This window comes from Panthera onca, chromosome B2, assembly GCF_046562875.1.
Source record: "Panthera onca isolate mPanOnc1 chromosome B2, mPanOnc1 haplotype 2, whole genome shotgun sequence".
NCBI lineage: Eukaryota > Metazoa > Chordata > Mammalia > Carnivora > Felidae > Panthera > Panthera onca.
In genome coordinates this window covers 35,243,261-35,256,540 of record NC_138343.1, presented here as the reverse complement: position 1 = coordinate 35,256,540, position 13,280 = coordinate 35,243,261, and the positions used below count along the sequence as shown (strand labels likewise).

Genomic DNA, 13,280 nt, shown 5'->3' with positions numbered 1-13,280 from the left:
ACCCCAGAGGCTCAGAAAAAGAGGTTTGCGCAAGGGCAAGAGGAAAAGGGCCGCGCGAGGGTGTCACGGACGGGAGCGGCGGTGAGGCTGTCACAGGGCGGCCTCCCCCCTCCCGGCCTCGGGCCCCAGTCACTCACAAGCGGGGCCCGCGCCCCCTCGGGCTCCTCCCGCCTCGGGGACTTCAGCCTCCGGGCGAGGAGGGTAAGCCACCAACCTCCTACTTCCGGGCGCGCAACCCGGAAGCAACTCCCACGCCACAGGCGAGGCCGCGCGTGCTAGGGTGGCTCCTTCCTCACGCCTCGCGCTTGCGTCAGAAACAGAACCCGCGACTTGGCCACGCGCGAGCGCGCGAAGTCCCGCGAGCTCTGGAGAGTGCGGGTTCCTGCTCCCCCTGGCGTCAGGTTCCTCCTGCTCGTCCCCTTTCAGGCCTTACCAGGGTCTGTCCTCTTCCGCGCTCGCGCGGATTTAGCAGCTGAACTGATTCATCCAACGGCCTTTGATTGCCCCCCCCCCCCCCCCCCCCGCTACTCCGTGCCAGGCAGCGTGTTAGGCATTAAGGAGTGGGAAGGACAGGTAATGGAGGGCAGGCCCTTACCTGTGGGAGCTTAGTTTTAATGAGAGAAAGACAACAAACATTTAGTTTCCAACTTTCCGGGCTAGCGGAGCAAGGACAGCAGGTGCAGAGCATGCGTTCTCCTCTTCAACCTCTGTCCCAGGGTAACCCCTGGCTTTATAAGGCATTTGCATTACAGGTTCTGCGCCCCCTGGTGGGGAGTGACGCCATGACAGTTCCAGCAGGAACCTTGTAGGGTCAGTTCTCCTCCACAGGTAGGAGGCGTCTCCCCAAAGATGTGAGGCAGCTTCCATTAGAGACCGCCTCCTGCATGGCTCAAGACCCTACTTACTTAGAAAAAACTGTATCCTCGGTGACTCCTCAACCCCCGTCTCCTCCATTATGACCGTGTACTGGTGGTTTAATAAACCACTTCTTGCTTGGTACCTCCCTGCTGTCGTTATTCGAGCGCGGATCCTCCTATAAATCTTTCGAGGGGAATCCAAGAACCGAGACTTCCACTGACACCATGCAAGCTTCCCCCAGTAACTTCTTTTGGTGCCGCGACTCCGACCGCCCAAGGTAAGACAGTCCTCACCCCGTTGAGGCTAGAGGATCCCTATCTGATTTACTTTCTCGGAGATCAGCTCTCACTCTGCAATTTGGCCACTACTGTTACTGTCTATAGTTCTTCCTCTCCTAAACCACTTCTGCCGTCACTCTCACAAAGTCTGTGCCCCTCAAACCCCGAGGACGTGCTGTATATATGTGAAAGCCTCTACATCTGCTGGGCCGGTCCATTTTCATACTCATTCAATCTCCTGGATGATTCATCTAACCAGTAGTTCTCCCTCTGTGTTGTTGCCTCAAATCACACCTTCTTACGTGTTTCCCTCCCCTTCCCTTTCCGGAAAGATGGTCTCAATCAGCCTCTGATACTTAAATCCAAGTTGGGTACATGATAATCACAGTCTCCAGCGGGAGTTTATTTCTAAGAGGGTAAGGGCAAATCTTTGTGTCTATTCCAACTCCTCGAGTTAATACTTTTGAGAGGAAATCTACTCCTGAAAACATTGTTGCACTATATGCTAACTAATTTGGATGTAAATTAAAAAAAAAAAAACAACAAAACTGAGAGGAGCCTGGGATGAAATCTGGAAATGGAACCACATAGATGTTGAAGGCTGGGGCATACATCCTGGCACTCAGGGACTCGTTAGGGGTTATAAAATATACCAGATCCCTCCCTCATGGGCACCTCAATTTGGGGGAGGCAAGTAAAGAAAGGACAGGCTGCAATAATACTAATTTGGGCTGTGTGCCTCCCCTGAGGGGACATCCTTGAAGGGTCATTCTTCAAAGGAGGTAGAAAGGCCACCTCTCCTCTTGATACACAACATTCCAAGGGGACACTCTTGGAATACTGTGTCTACTTCTTCCCCTTCTCTTTGCTATTCCCTTACATATGGGAAACCCGATGGCAGTTCCCGGGGTTCACCACTGGGATGCATCCTCACTAACTGGGATAAGTTTGACCCCCAACCTTTAAAGAGGAAAAGGCTCATCTTTTTCTGCAATACAGCATGGCCCCAATATAAACTAAGAGATGGGGCAACAGGGCCCTACAATTGGACACTGGATTATAACACCATCTTAAACTAGACCTATTTTGTATAAACCAGACAAAGTGGTCTCAGTTCCCTTAGGTCCAAGCCTTTATGTTAAACAAACCTCACACTTTTCAAAACCTGCAAAATTCAGCTGTCCACTTTAGATTTCCTCACAGACCTAAGTCCTAAGTCCCCTCCCCCACCACCAGAGGAGGCTTCCCCAAGCCCCACCAAATCCTACCATAGCCCAAAACAATGATCCATTGCCCCATATCCAAGACCACCAACACCGTCAAGTCCTAACAAGCCCCTTCCAATTCTGTGTCTCCTCCAGGAAATAGTTGAGCCAACCAGAACCACCATGTGGGTCCAAACTCCCTTCTTTATGAGTGATCTCCACCAAATCCAGAAGGACTTGGGAGATTTTTCCTAGGACCTTGACAGTTACATGTCAGGACTTCAGGGTTTTATACTAACTTTTGATTTGTCCTGGAAGGACATAGTGCTCATTCTCAATCAGACTCTCTCCAAGGCAGACTGAGATAGAATTGGGGAGCCCACCATCTAATCTGGGGATAAACTTCATAGTTCCAGTGCAAGGTATCTGCAGATAACAGATCCTCATGGCAGATAACATGGCAGTTCCAATAACAGATCCTCATTGGAACTATGACACTGCACAAGAGCAATGGTCCCAAGACCATCTTATAATCTGTCTAACAAATGGAATGTCAAGATGCCAGTCAAAGCCAATTAATTATATAACAAGCTGGCTTTCATAAACCAGGAAAAGGAAGAAAACCCCACAACCTTTATGGAAAGACTGAGAGAGACTTCAGCTAAACATACTCTTGATCCCAGATGAGAGGCTGGTCTTACAGTTCTTAATGGTCGACTCATCACTCAGGCCACCCCAGATATTAGGAGGAAGCTCCAAAAATTATCCCTAGGGCCAGACATCCCAAGCTCTGAACTCCTTAAGGTGGTCAATTTTGTGTTCTATCGCCAGGACCAGGAGAAGGAAAAAAAAAGGGAAAAGAAAAAACGTAAGGATCAGAGACAGGCTCAACTCCTGGTGGCCTTGCAATGCCAGCCATCACCCCAGGGTCACCCCCTCAAAAGGGAGACACCAAAAGGAGCCTGCTACCATTTCAAAAAGGAGGGACACTGGAGAGATGTCTGTTCCTTAAGCTCCCTAATATGGCCTGTCCTAATGTCCTCAAACAGGACACTGAGAGACTGCCCCACTAATGGGACAACCAGGGGTTCAGCATCCCTTCAAGCTGTCACCACCATGGATTGAGGCAACCTATGGCACCAATGGGCTCCTCCACTCACTGTTTCCCTCATTGTGACAGAGCCCAGGGTGACCCCTTGACATGGCAGGTAGGACAATTTTCTCTTGGACATGGGAACCACTTATTCTGTCTTATCCTCCTTTACGGTAAGCTTTCCTTCAACTCCTGTCTGGTTATGGGAGTGAAGAGCCTACCAACAAAGCTAACCTAACATTCATATATTCTTGGGACTCAGTGCCTTTGAGAGGCTCTATGGGAAAAACAGGTCCTACTAAAGCCAGACCACTCAAACCCAACATCCCTGGTCCAACCAGGAGATAAGGTCCTAATTAAAACCTGGATAGATTGAGCTCCCGGATCCCAACAAATGCCTTTATGGAAGGGACCCTATACTGTTCTTTTATCCACCCCTACAACCATCAAGGTCCCAGGAATCTCCAGCTGGATCCATCTCTCCCGAGCCAAGCCTGCTGTGACCTCTAACAAAGAGGACAACCCTGATACCTCTGAGTATACCGGTGAGCCACTGGAAGACCTCAAACTGCTCTTCAAAAAGGGGCCATCTCAGATAAATCCTAAAGTCCTCTATTCTGTTATGTCCAATACCTTAGTGTAGTCCTGCAGGGGGACTTCCAAGAGTATACCCTTAAAGAAATCCATAGGTATGGCACCTCTTTGATCACAAGCCACTTCTGCCTCATGCTGCCCCGTAGCCCCCCTCACTTAATACTGCTCAACGCTATCTCAACAACACCAATTCTAATTCCTCTTGGTGGATATGTGTGGGACCCCACTTAGCCATTGTAACTCCCGCACCTGCTTCATTGTGGGCCACCACCAATAACCCCATTAGTTTCACCTATACCCGTCTCTGGATACCAACATGGACCTCCCAGCCCCACATAAGTGCAAGAAACTTCCAAAGAAAGGTCATGGAACACAGCACAAAAATCCTAAATGCTCAGGGGCCCCGCCCAACACCTGCTATTTTGGGACTGTTATAATCTCAACTTAAACTCTCTAATATGACCTTCCCAATCTGTGTTAGTACTAACCCAACATCTGGGACCCCAGTGGGTTTTATTCCCTTGTCTCCCTGCCTTTATAATTTCAACCTAACTTCGGCAGGTGAGTCATTCTTTTGGGAAAGTGTTTCTGATTGCTACTTTAACACTGTTAAAGAGGAGCTTTTGATAAGGATCCCAGAACATATGTTCCAGGAGTTTTTCCAACAGGGGACAAGGCTGTTAATAAGGTGTATTGAAGAAGAAGGAGGTTATCTGGGCTGACGGGTGGCCCTGACAATATTGAGACATGGAGGACCAAGGACGGGGGGTGATGGTGACCTTTGGGGGAAGGTTAAGAGTGGGTCTTTTAAGGGGCACCTAGGTGGCTCAGTTGATTAAGCATCTCACTTCTGCTCAAGTCATGATCTCATGGTTCCTGGGCTCAAGACCCACATCAGGCTCTGTGCTGACAGCTCAGAGCCTGGAGCCTGACTCGATTCTGTGTCTCCCTCTCTCTCTGCCCCTCCCCTGCTCACACACTCTCTCTCTCTCTCAAAAACAAACAAAAAAAATTAAAAGAGTGGGTCTTTTAACGGTGTTAAAGTAGCAACGCAACTCTACAACATCTAGTCATGACCTCTTTGCCCACCTTCATATTGGCTTTGGTCCTCTTTAGGGCCACTGCTGGCCCTAGGGGAGCCCCTTTTGAAAGTGCCTTTATTTCTATTCTAACCAAGGTTCACCCGTGTCCTCAGAAGGGACTCTATTTTTGGAACTCAAGCATATGTGACCCTTTCAGATGGATGGAAGGGCACTTGTTCTTTGGCCTGGTTAGTTCCAGATGTATCCCTCATAGGAGTTACTCAAAGAGTTTCCCTCTCTATGGTAACTGAAACACCCATATCCAAGCAAGAGGTCCTTACACTCCTCTTGCTAGGGGCCCTTCTAGGGAGCAGCCTTAGGACTGGCCACAGGGATCACGAGGACTGTCCTCCACTCTCTCAAGAATTAGGCAAATCCATTCAAGAAACTATGTAAGTCTTGGCAACCTTAGGCCACCAACTCAACTCATTGGCAGGTAGGACAATTAATTTTCTTTTAGACACGGGAGCCACCTACTCTGTCTTAACCTCCTTTACAGGTAAGCTTTCCTTCAACTCCAGTCTGGTTGTCCTGGTGGTCACTCTCACGGGTAGTCCTCCAAAATCGAAGGGCATTAGATAGCTCACTTTAGCCCAAAGGGGCACATTAGTCCAGGAAGAATGTTGCTTTTATGTCCATCAGTCAGGTTATTCAAGAAAGTATCAAAAGACCTCAAACGCAAGCCCATCGTCTCCTATCATAGAGCACATCCACCATCTCCCTATCCTGGGGTCTTATGTCATGGATACTTCCCTTCATGGGACCTTTCCTTTGCGTGATCCTTTTGCTTTTTGAACCATGTCTTCTTAATCTTATAACTAAGTTCATCTCCTCTTGTGGTAGACAAGACCAACTTCACCTCTTACTGCAACAAGGATATCAGCCCCTTTCAAGAAAACATCAAGACTACTATAGCCCCTGGACTGGAGTGGTCAAACCTTCTGAGACCAGGACACAAGCCCTACTCCACCCTATAACCTCATACCACCTCCTCATGGCCCAGACAGATATCAAAGAGTGAAACTCTAATGAAAACACTGCCTGTTCAGTAGGAAGCAGCTACAGAAGCTTGACTTTGGTCCTCAACCTGAAAGATTTCAGAGCCCCAAGTCCTTGAAGGGGAAATAACAGAGTAGGCACTTGGTTAGCTATGAGCTGGAGGCAGGGAAGGCCATAAACAGGTTACATTTAGAGACCTGAGGGCAAAAGGTTCCCAACTTTCCAGGGCTCTAAGACCCAGAGCAGCAGGTACAAGGCTTGCGCTTCTCTCTAACTCTTCTGCCCCAGAGTAACCCTAGACTTCATTACAATGCATTTGCATTAGTTTGCCATCCCCGTTGGGAAACGGACATGACAGTTTCCCGAGACAGTTTCGACAGGAACCTTGCAGGGTCAAAGTTCCCCCTACCGGTAGGAGTGAAAAAACAACTGTAGCCTCGGGGCAGTCGCCAACTCCAGGCCTGCCCACTCCATCCTGAAAGTGTACTGCCCTTTAAAAAACTGCTTTGTGCTTGCTATCTTCCTTCTCACGGTCTTTATGCCAGTGCGCATCCTCGTGTAAATCTTTTGTGGGGAATTCAAGAACCGAGACTTCCACTGACACAAGGCAAGCTTCCACGGGTAACAATTAATAAAAGGTGGTTCGAAGGGGGGCCAGGAATCTACTCCATATACCAAAAGATGAAGAATGTGTCAAAAGAGCAGTGAAATCTAGACTTCGCTAGCACCGATGGTGTTCTGAACACTGCTGTGACACCTGCGAAACAAGCCCCAACTGGGTCGACCTCGCTTTGCTCGGCCCCGCGGAGCCAAGGAAAAGACGTCTTATGGGACTCGATCCTGGGGGAGCTGCCGGCGGTGCTGTCAATCTGCGAAACCCCAGAGGTTCAGAAAAGAGGTTTGCGCAAGGGCAAGAGGAAAAGGGCCGCGCGAGGGTGTCACGGACGGGAGCGGCGGTGAGGCTGTCACAGGGCGGCCTCCCCCCTCCCGGCCTCGGGCCCCAGTCACTCACATGCGGGGCCCGCGCCCCCTCGGGCTCCTCCCGCCTCGGGGACTTCAGCCTCCGGGCGAGGAGGGTAAGCCGCCAACTTCCTGCTTCCGGGCGCGCAACCCGGAAGCAACTCCCACGCCACAGGCGAGGCCGCGCGTGCTAGGGCAGCTCCTTCCTCACGCCTCGCGCTTGCGTCAGAAACAGAACCCGCGACTTGGCCGCGCGCACGCGCGCGCGCGAAGTTCCGCGAGATCTGGAGAGTGCGGGTTCCTGCTCCCCCTGGCGTCAGGTTCTTCCTGCTCGGCCCACTTGAGTCTTTACCGGGGTAAGTCCTCTTCCGCGTTCGGGCGGATTCAGCAGCTGAACTGATTCATCCAACAGCCTTTGATTGGGCCCCCCTTACTCCGTGCCAGGCAGCGTGTTAGGCATTAAGGAGTGGGAAGGATAGGTAACGGAGGGCAGGCCCTTACCTCTGGGAGCTCTTAGTCTAAAAGAAAGACAAGCAAACAAATCATACAAATAAACACACAGCCCACTCATAAATATTTATTGGAGCTTACTCTGTGCGAGACATTGCCAAACCCTTTATGTTTGTGAAACCAATTCAACAACCCTATCATATAAATAGTCCCTATAGGGGCCAAAAGGCAGGCCACCCAAAGACGGACACTTTGGCATGATGATTATTTTGAATTAAAAGCAACCAAGAGGCCCCTGGCTGGTTCAGTTGATAAAGCTTGCAACTCTTGATCTCAGGGTGGTGAGTACAAGCCCCACATTGGGCGTGAAGTCTACTTTAAAAAAATAAAAGCAATAAAAACACAGCAGATTTAGGAAAAGCTCTCTACCCACCCCCTCAACTGCCTGCCTATACCAGAAAGAACTATTAATAGAGATCCCTCTTTACCTAAGAAATTTATAGGGCGATCTTTGTTTTCCAAACATCTGTCACCTTACTACTAATAGAACAAGGCCTTCCTCTCCTTTGTATTCCCAAGTTCTGCCCCTCTCCTTAGCTCAGGATGTCTCATGTCGGCTATCTTTGGAATTTCGTGTGTGTGTGTGTGTGTGTGTGTGTGTGTGTATGCGTGTGCATTCTCCACATTTATGAAACTAAATTTGATTTTCTCTTGTTATTCTGTCTCATGTCAGTTTGGTTCTTTTTCCAGCTGGAAGGACCTTGAAATGCAGACGAAATTCTTCCTCCCTGAAAATTTATCCTCATACCAACCAAACTGAGGTTTATGGAAAGTTTAACTTGCTCAAGATTACACAAAGAGTAGTGGGGTCACAATTAGAACCCAGGCTACTTATTTTGCCCAGTCCTTAGTGCCAAGATCCTAACTTTTCTGCTAGAGACCTGCCATCAAAATGCTACTGGGTTCATACTAATAAAGCTAACTACAAAGGCAGTGTGATACTGATGCAGGGATAGGCAAACCAATTGTGCAGAATAAAGAGACCAAAATGAGAACCACACATATATATACACTTGCTTTATGACAAAGAGGTACAACTGAGGACTGAGGAAAGGATAATGCTATCAATAAATAGTTCTGGGTCAGTTATATATACATATAGGAAAAAATGAAACTTAACTCCAACCTCACACCATACACCAAAATAAATTCTATGTGTATTATAGCTCTATATGAAAAAAAATTGAAACAATAAAACTTTAGAGTAGCTCTGTCCAATACCATTGCCATGCAAGTGACCAGTGAGTACTTAAATGTGGCTAGTCAGAATTGAGATGTTCTGTAAAAGATAAATTGATACAGTTTACCACACTAAAATTAGAAACCGGAGCACCTGAGTGGCTCACTTGGCTAAGCATCCAACTTTGGCTCATGTCATGATCTCTTGGCTTGTGAGTTCAAGCCCCATGTCAGGCTCTCTGTTGTCAGCATGGAGCCCACTTCAGTTCCTATCTCCCTCTCTTTCTGCCCCTACCCAGCTCATGCTTTCTCTCTGTCTCAAAAATAAATAAAAACATCAAAAAAATTAAATTAGAAACCACCTCTCATCATCAAAAGATACAAGGTACTGGGGCCTGGGTGGCTCAGTCTGTTGAGCGTCCAACTTCAGCTCAAGTCATGATCTCGCGGTCTGTGAGTTTGAGCCCTGCATCGGGCTCTGTGCTGACAGCTCAGAGTCTGGAGCCTGCTTCAGATTCTGTCTCCTTCTCTTTCTGCCCCTCCCCCACTTATGCTCTGTCTCTCTCTGTCAAAAATAAATAAACATTAAAAAAAAAAAAAAAAAAAGACACAAGGCAGGGCTTGATCTCACGACTGTGAGATCTTGACTTGAGCCAAAATCAACAGTCACTCAACCAAGTGAGCCACCCAAGTGCCCCAGAAGAAACAATCTTTAAAATTTTTTTTTAATTTAGTTTTGAGACAGAGAGAGACAGAGCATGAACGGGGGAGGGTCAGAGAGAGGGAGACACAGAATCTGAAACAGGCTCCAGGCTCTGAGCTGTCAGCACAGAGCCCGACGCAGGGCTCGAACTCACGGGCCGCGAGATCGTGACCTGAGCTGAAGTCGGCCGCTCAACCGACTGAGCCACCCAGGTGCCCCTAAACAATCTTTAAAGATCAGTTTGGCATAGCCAGAAAGAACTTGAATGCTAACACTTTGACCTGTGGGCAGTGGCGAGCCACTGAAGGTTTTTGAGTGGGGTTGTGATGGGATCAGAGTTCTGTTATGGCCATATAAATCCCGTGGGATGGACGAAGGCTAGATTGGAGGAGGAAAAATTAACTTTGGAAAGTTCAAGGGAAAAATAACTTTGATGGTCTAGGTAAAAGGAATGGAAGAACGAGAATCTGCTCAAGGAAGATTTCCCAGGTACAACAAATCAGGTTGTAGAAAGGTTCAGGGGAGGAAGGCAGGGGAAAGGCTTGGGCTCCAGCCCACACTAAATCCTGTGGGCCCTGCAGCTTGTTGCCTCCTCCTGTTGGTCACTCAGAGCCCTCCACTCTAAAACCTGGCTGGTGGGAGAAGAGCTCATGAATGTGAAAGTGCTTGGCAATCTGGAATGTGTGTGGGGATGTAGCTGAAAGAGGGTGAGGAATCAAAAGATGTGTGATGACTAGGACAACAGTGACTGGGGCACAGGAGGAGGAACGGTTTGGGGGAGAGGATAGGGACGGAAATGATGGATAAACATACTCATTTCTTTAGTCTGGGCTTCTGTTGGCATTTAGAAAAACCCTTGAGAAGGTTTCCAGGTAGTAACACTCTGTGCCACAGAATTAATTGCTTGTGGTGACTTAGCTCCGCCCAGCCACTGGAGGCTCTCTCTGTTCAGGTTCTGGCCTGGACCAGGCCCTATGGGAATGCCGAACTGAACCGAACTTGGACGTGGTCCCTAATGTGGGCTCTTATCAATCTACTTGGAGAGAAGAGAATGTGTACAAGCGGCTAGACAACAATGAAAGGTGGCAGAGGACTAAAGACCAAGAAGGGAGAAAGGGAGAGAACCTACTCGCAGACAGGAAGAGAGGATTTCTGAAGAAGTTGGGACCCAGGCATGGGCAAGGTTTGGGAAGTATTGCAAGGAAAGGGAATGGCCTGAGCAAAGGCCCAGAAAGTGGAAATGTTGGTGGCACATTTAAGGCATGGATGAAATGGTAGGAAATCAGGCTGGGGAAGTCAGGGTGAAGGCCCTTCAAGCCCAGGCCAAGTGGTTTGGGACTTTATTTTATTTAGTTAGTTTTTATAAATTATTTTTTAAATGTTTATTTACTTATTTATTATTTATTTTGAGAGAGAGCACACAGGGAAGGGGCAGAGAGAGAGAGAGAGAGAGAGAGAGAGAGAGAATCCCAAAATCCCAAGCAGGCTCTGTGCTGACAGCATAGACGGGGGGGGGGGGGGGGGGGGGCGCTTGATCCCATGAACCCTGAGATCATGACCTGAGCTTGAAATCAAGCTTAACCAACTCAGTCCCCAGGCACCCTGGGGACTTTAACAGGCCAAGGGAAACCATTTCACATTTCTTGGCAAAGTGACATACAAGATATCTTGGGAGGAAAGCTTTGGCTGGTGTGTGTGTAGGATGCATTAGTGGGGAAAAGCCAAAAGGCAGGGAACCCCACAAGGGGGCTTCTAAAATAAGCCTGGTGTTAAAATAAGCCTGGTAATTTGGGAAAAAAGAATTGATAAGTCTTGATGATGTATCACTTACAGGGAGCAGAGAGAAAGAGGATGATCTTCAAGTTTCTAGCCCCCAAAATGATGTTTCTGTAAGAGTTTATAATTTTGTTTTTAATAAAGCACATTTATTAAGAAGACAAATTAAGCTTAACAGAATAGATGAAGTAAATACAAGACACTCAGAGTAATTTAAGGTGGACTATTAGTTATACTCAGAAATCTCTGTTAATTCCTCCCTGAAGTCACCCAATGTTCTCTTGGGGACAAAAGGCCAACAAATACAGAGTCTCTTGGGGAAGGATTTTGGAATGAGACAAAAAGACACTGACTTATTCTTGTGTAAAACTCCAATGCATCCTCACTGTGCCCTAAGGCACCCAAAATAGATAGTAAGGAACTACATAAGATCCAGAGAAAGGTAACTCAAATAGCAATAGACAGAATGGACCAATGATAAAGACTTTTCTGTCCAGCTCAAGGGTCATAAAGAGGACATGAACATGAGACTGCAGAAAGTGTAAAATTTATTATACCTTACCTTAGCCCAGCACTCATCAGCGTAAAATGTAGTTCTCTGCCCATTATTAATTCAACAAAACCTGAACACCCTATTCTCAGTACTCTGCGAGAAAGGCACAGAAATGAAGGAGATGCCCAGCCTGCTCACTGTCTAGTTGATCTCTACAACACCGTATAGCCTTATTCCTACCTGACAATTAAGGGAACTAGGATTGAACTAACTATACGCAGACACTCACAGCTGTGATACTGAACAAGTCACTTAATCTTTGTAAGGCTCAGTTTCCTTAAAGTAAAAAGGGTATAGTAACATCAACTTCATGGAGTTTTGAAGATTAAGTGGATCACTGAAATAGTAATTAGTAAAAATGTATCATACACAAAAAACAGTTTGCAAACTGGAAGCACTCAAACCGAACATGGAATGAGGTTCGGAGGTATATCGTTATGAAGCAGCTTATCCGGTGAGGAGATAGTGTGGCTTTTTACTCTTCAGATATTTTATAATATTAGAATTTCCTAGGGATAGGGATGGGTTAAAAGTAGTTACTTCATGGGGCGCCTGGGTGGCTCAGTTGGTTAAGCGTCTGACTCTTGATTTCAGCTTGTGAGATCGAGCCCCACATCCGGCTCAGCACTGATAGTGCAGAGCCTGATTGGGATTCTCTCTTCCCCTTCTCCCCTGGTGCACTCTCCCTTTCTCTCTCAAAATAAACTTAAAAAAAAAAATAGTGGGACACCTGGGTGACTCCGTCGGTTAAGCGTCCAACTCTTGATTTCATGATCTCACAGTTCATGGGTTTGAGCCCCACATCAGGCTCTGTGCTGACGGTGTAAAATATTTTTAAAATATTTTAAAAAGTTTTGGGGCGCCTGGGTGGCTCAGTCGGTTAAGCGTCCGACTTCGCTCAGGTCATGATCTCACGGTCCGTGAGTTCGAGCCCCGCGTGGGGCTCTGTGCTGACAGCTCAGAGCCTGGAGCCTGCTTCAGATTCTGTGTCTCCCTCTCTGTCTGACCCTCCCCCGTTCATGCTCTGTCTCTCTCTGTCTCAAAAATAAATAAACATTTTAAAAAATAATAATTAAAAAAAATTAAAAAAAAAGTTTTAAAAAGAGTAGTTACTTCATATCAATTTTGAGAACAGTTTAAGTTTTGTTTTTGATTTTCAGAGGCATTAACAAGAAGTGGCCCAAGTTAAGTTTCGCTTATTTTACAGAACAAGCTAAATTAAGGTTTGCCTATATGACTAAACTGGTTTGCCTGCTCAGGAAATTTTCAAGTCTGGTCTCCATTTGTGTTTGATTTTAACAAGGTGAAAGCACACCATAGTTCTTAGCTCGATGCCTGACATAGAGTAAGAACTCATTTAGCCATCGTTATTTTTTTTTTAAATTTTTTAAAACTTTATTAACATTTATTTACTTTTGAGAGACAGAGCACAAGCGGGGGAGGGGCAGAGAGAGAGGGAGACACAGAATCCGAAGCAGGCTCCAGGCTCT

General features: G+C 47.1%; 1 protein-coding gene across 6 annotated transcripts in view; it reads right to left on the bottom strand.

Annotated features, from left to right (window-relative positions):
• Window positions 1-7,290, bottom strand: part of CB2H6orf89 (chromosome B2 C6orf89 homolog) — a 42,579-nt gene extending 35,289 nt beyond the window's left edge. For 3 of the 6 annotated variants that reach the window (XM_078446869.2, XM_078446866.2, XM_078446867.2), the window contains exon 1: window positions 7,122-7,290. Coding sequence is in view for 2 of the 6 variants with exons in the window: in XM_078446866.2 (XP_078302992.1) it covers window positions 7,122-7,123 (2 nt within the window). In the remaining 4 variants the exon portion in view is untranslated. Of the gene's footprint in view, window positions 1-137; window positions 484-7,121 lie in introns of those variants that run through there. The other 3 variants (XM_078446871.2, XM_078446868.2, XM_078446872.2) reach the window with 1 other exon arrangement.
• Between the last annotated feature and the right edge of the window lie 5,990 nt (window positions 7,291-13,280).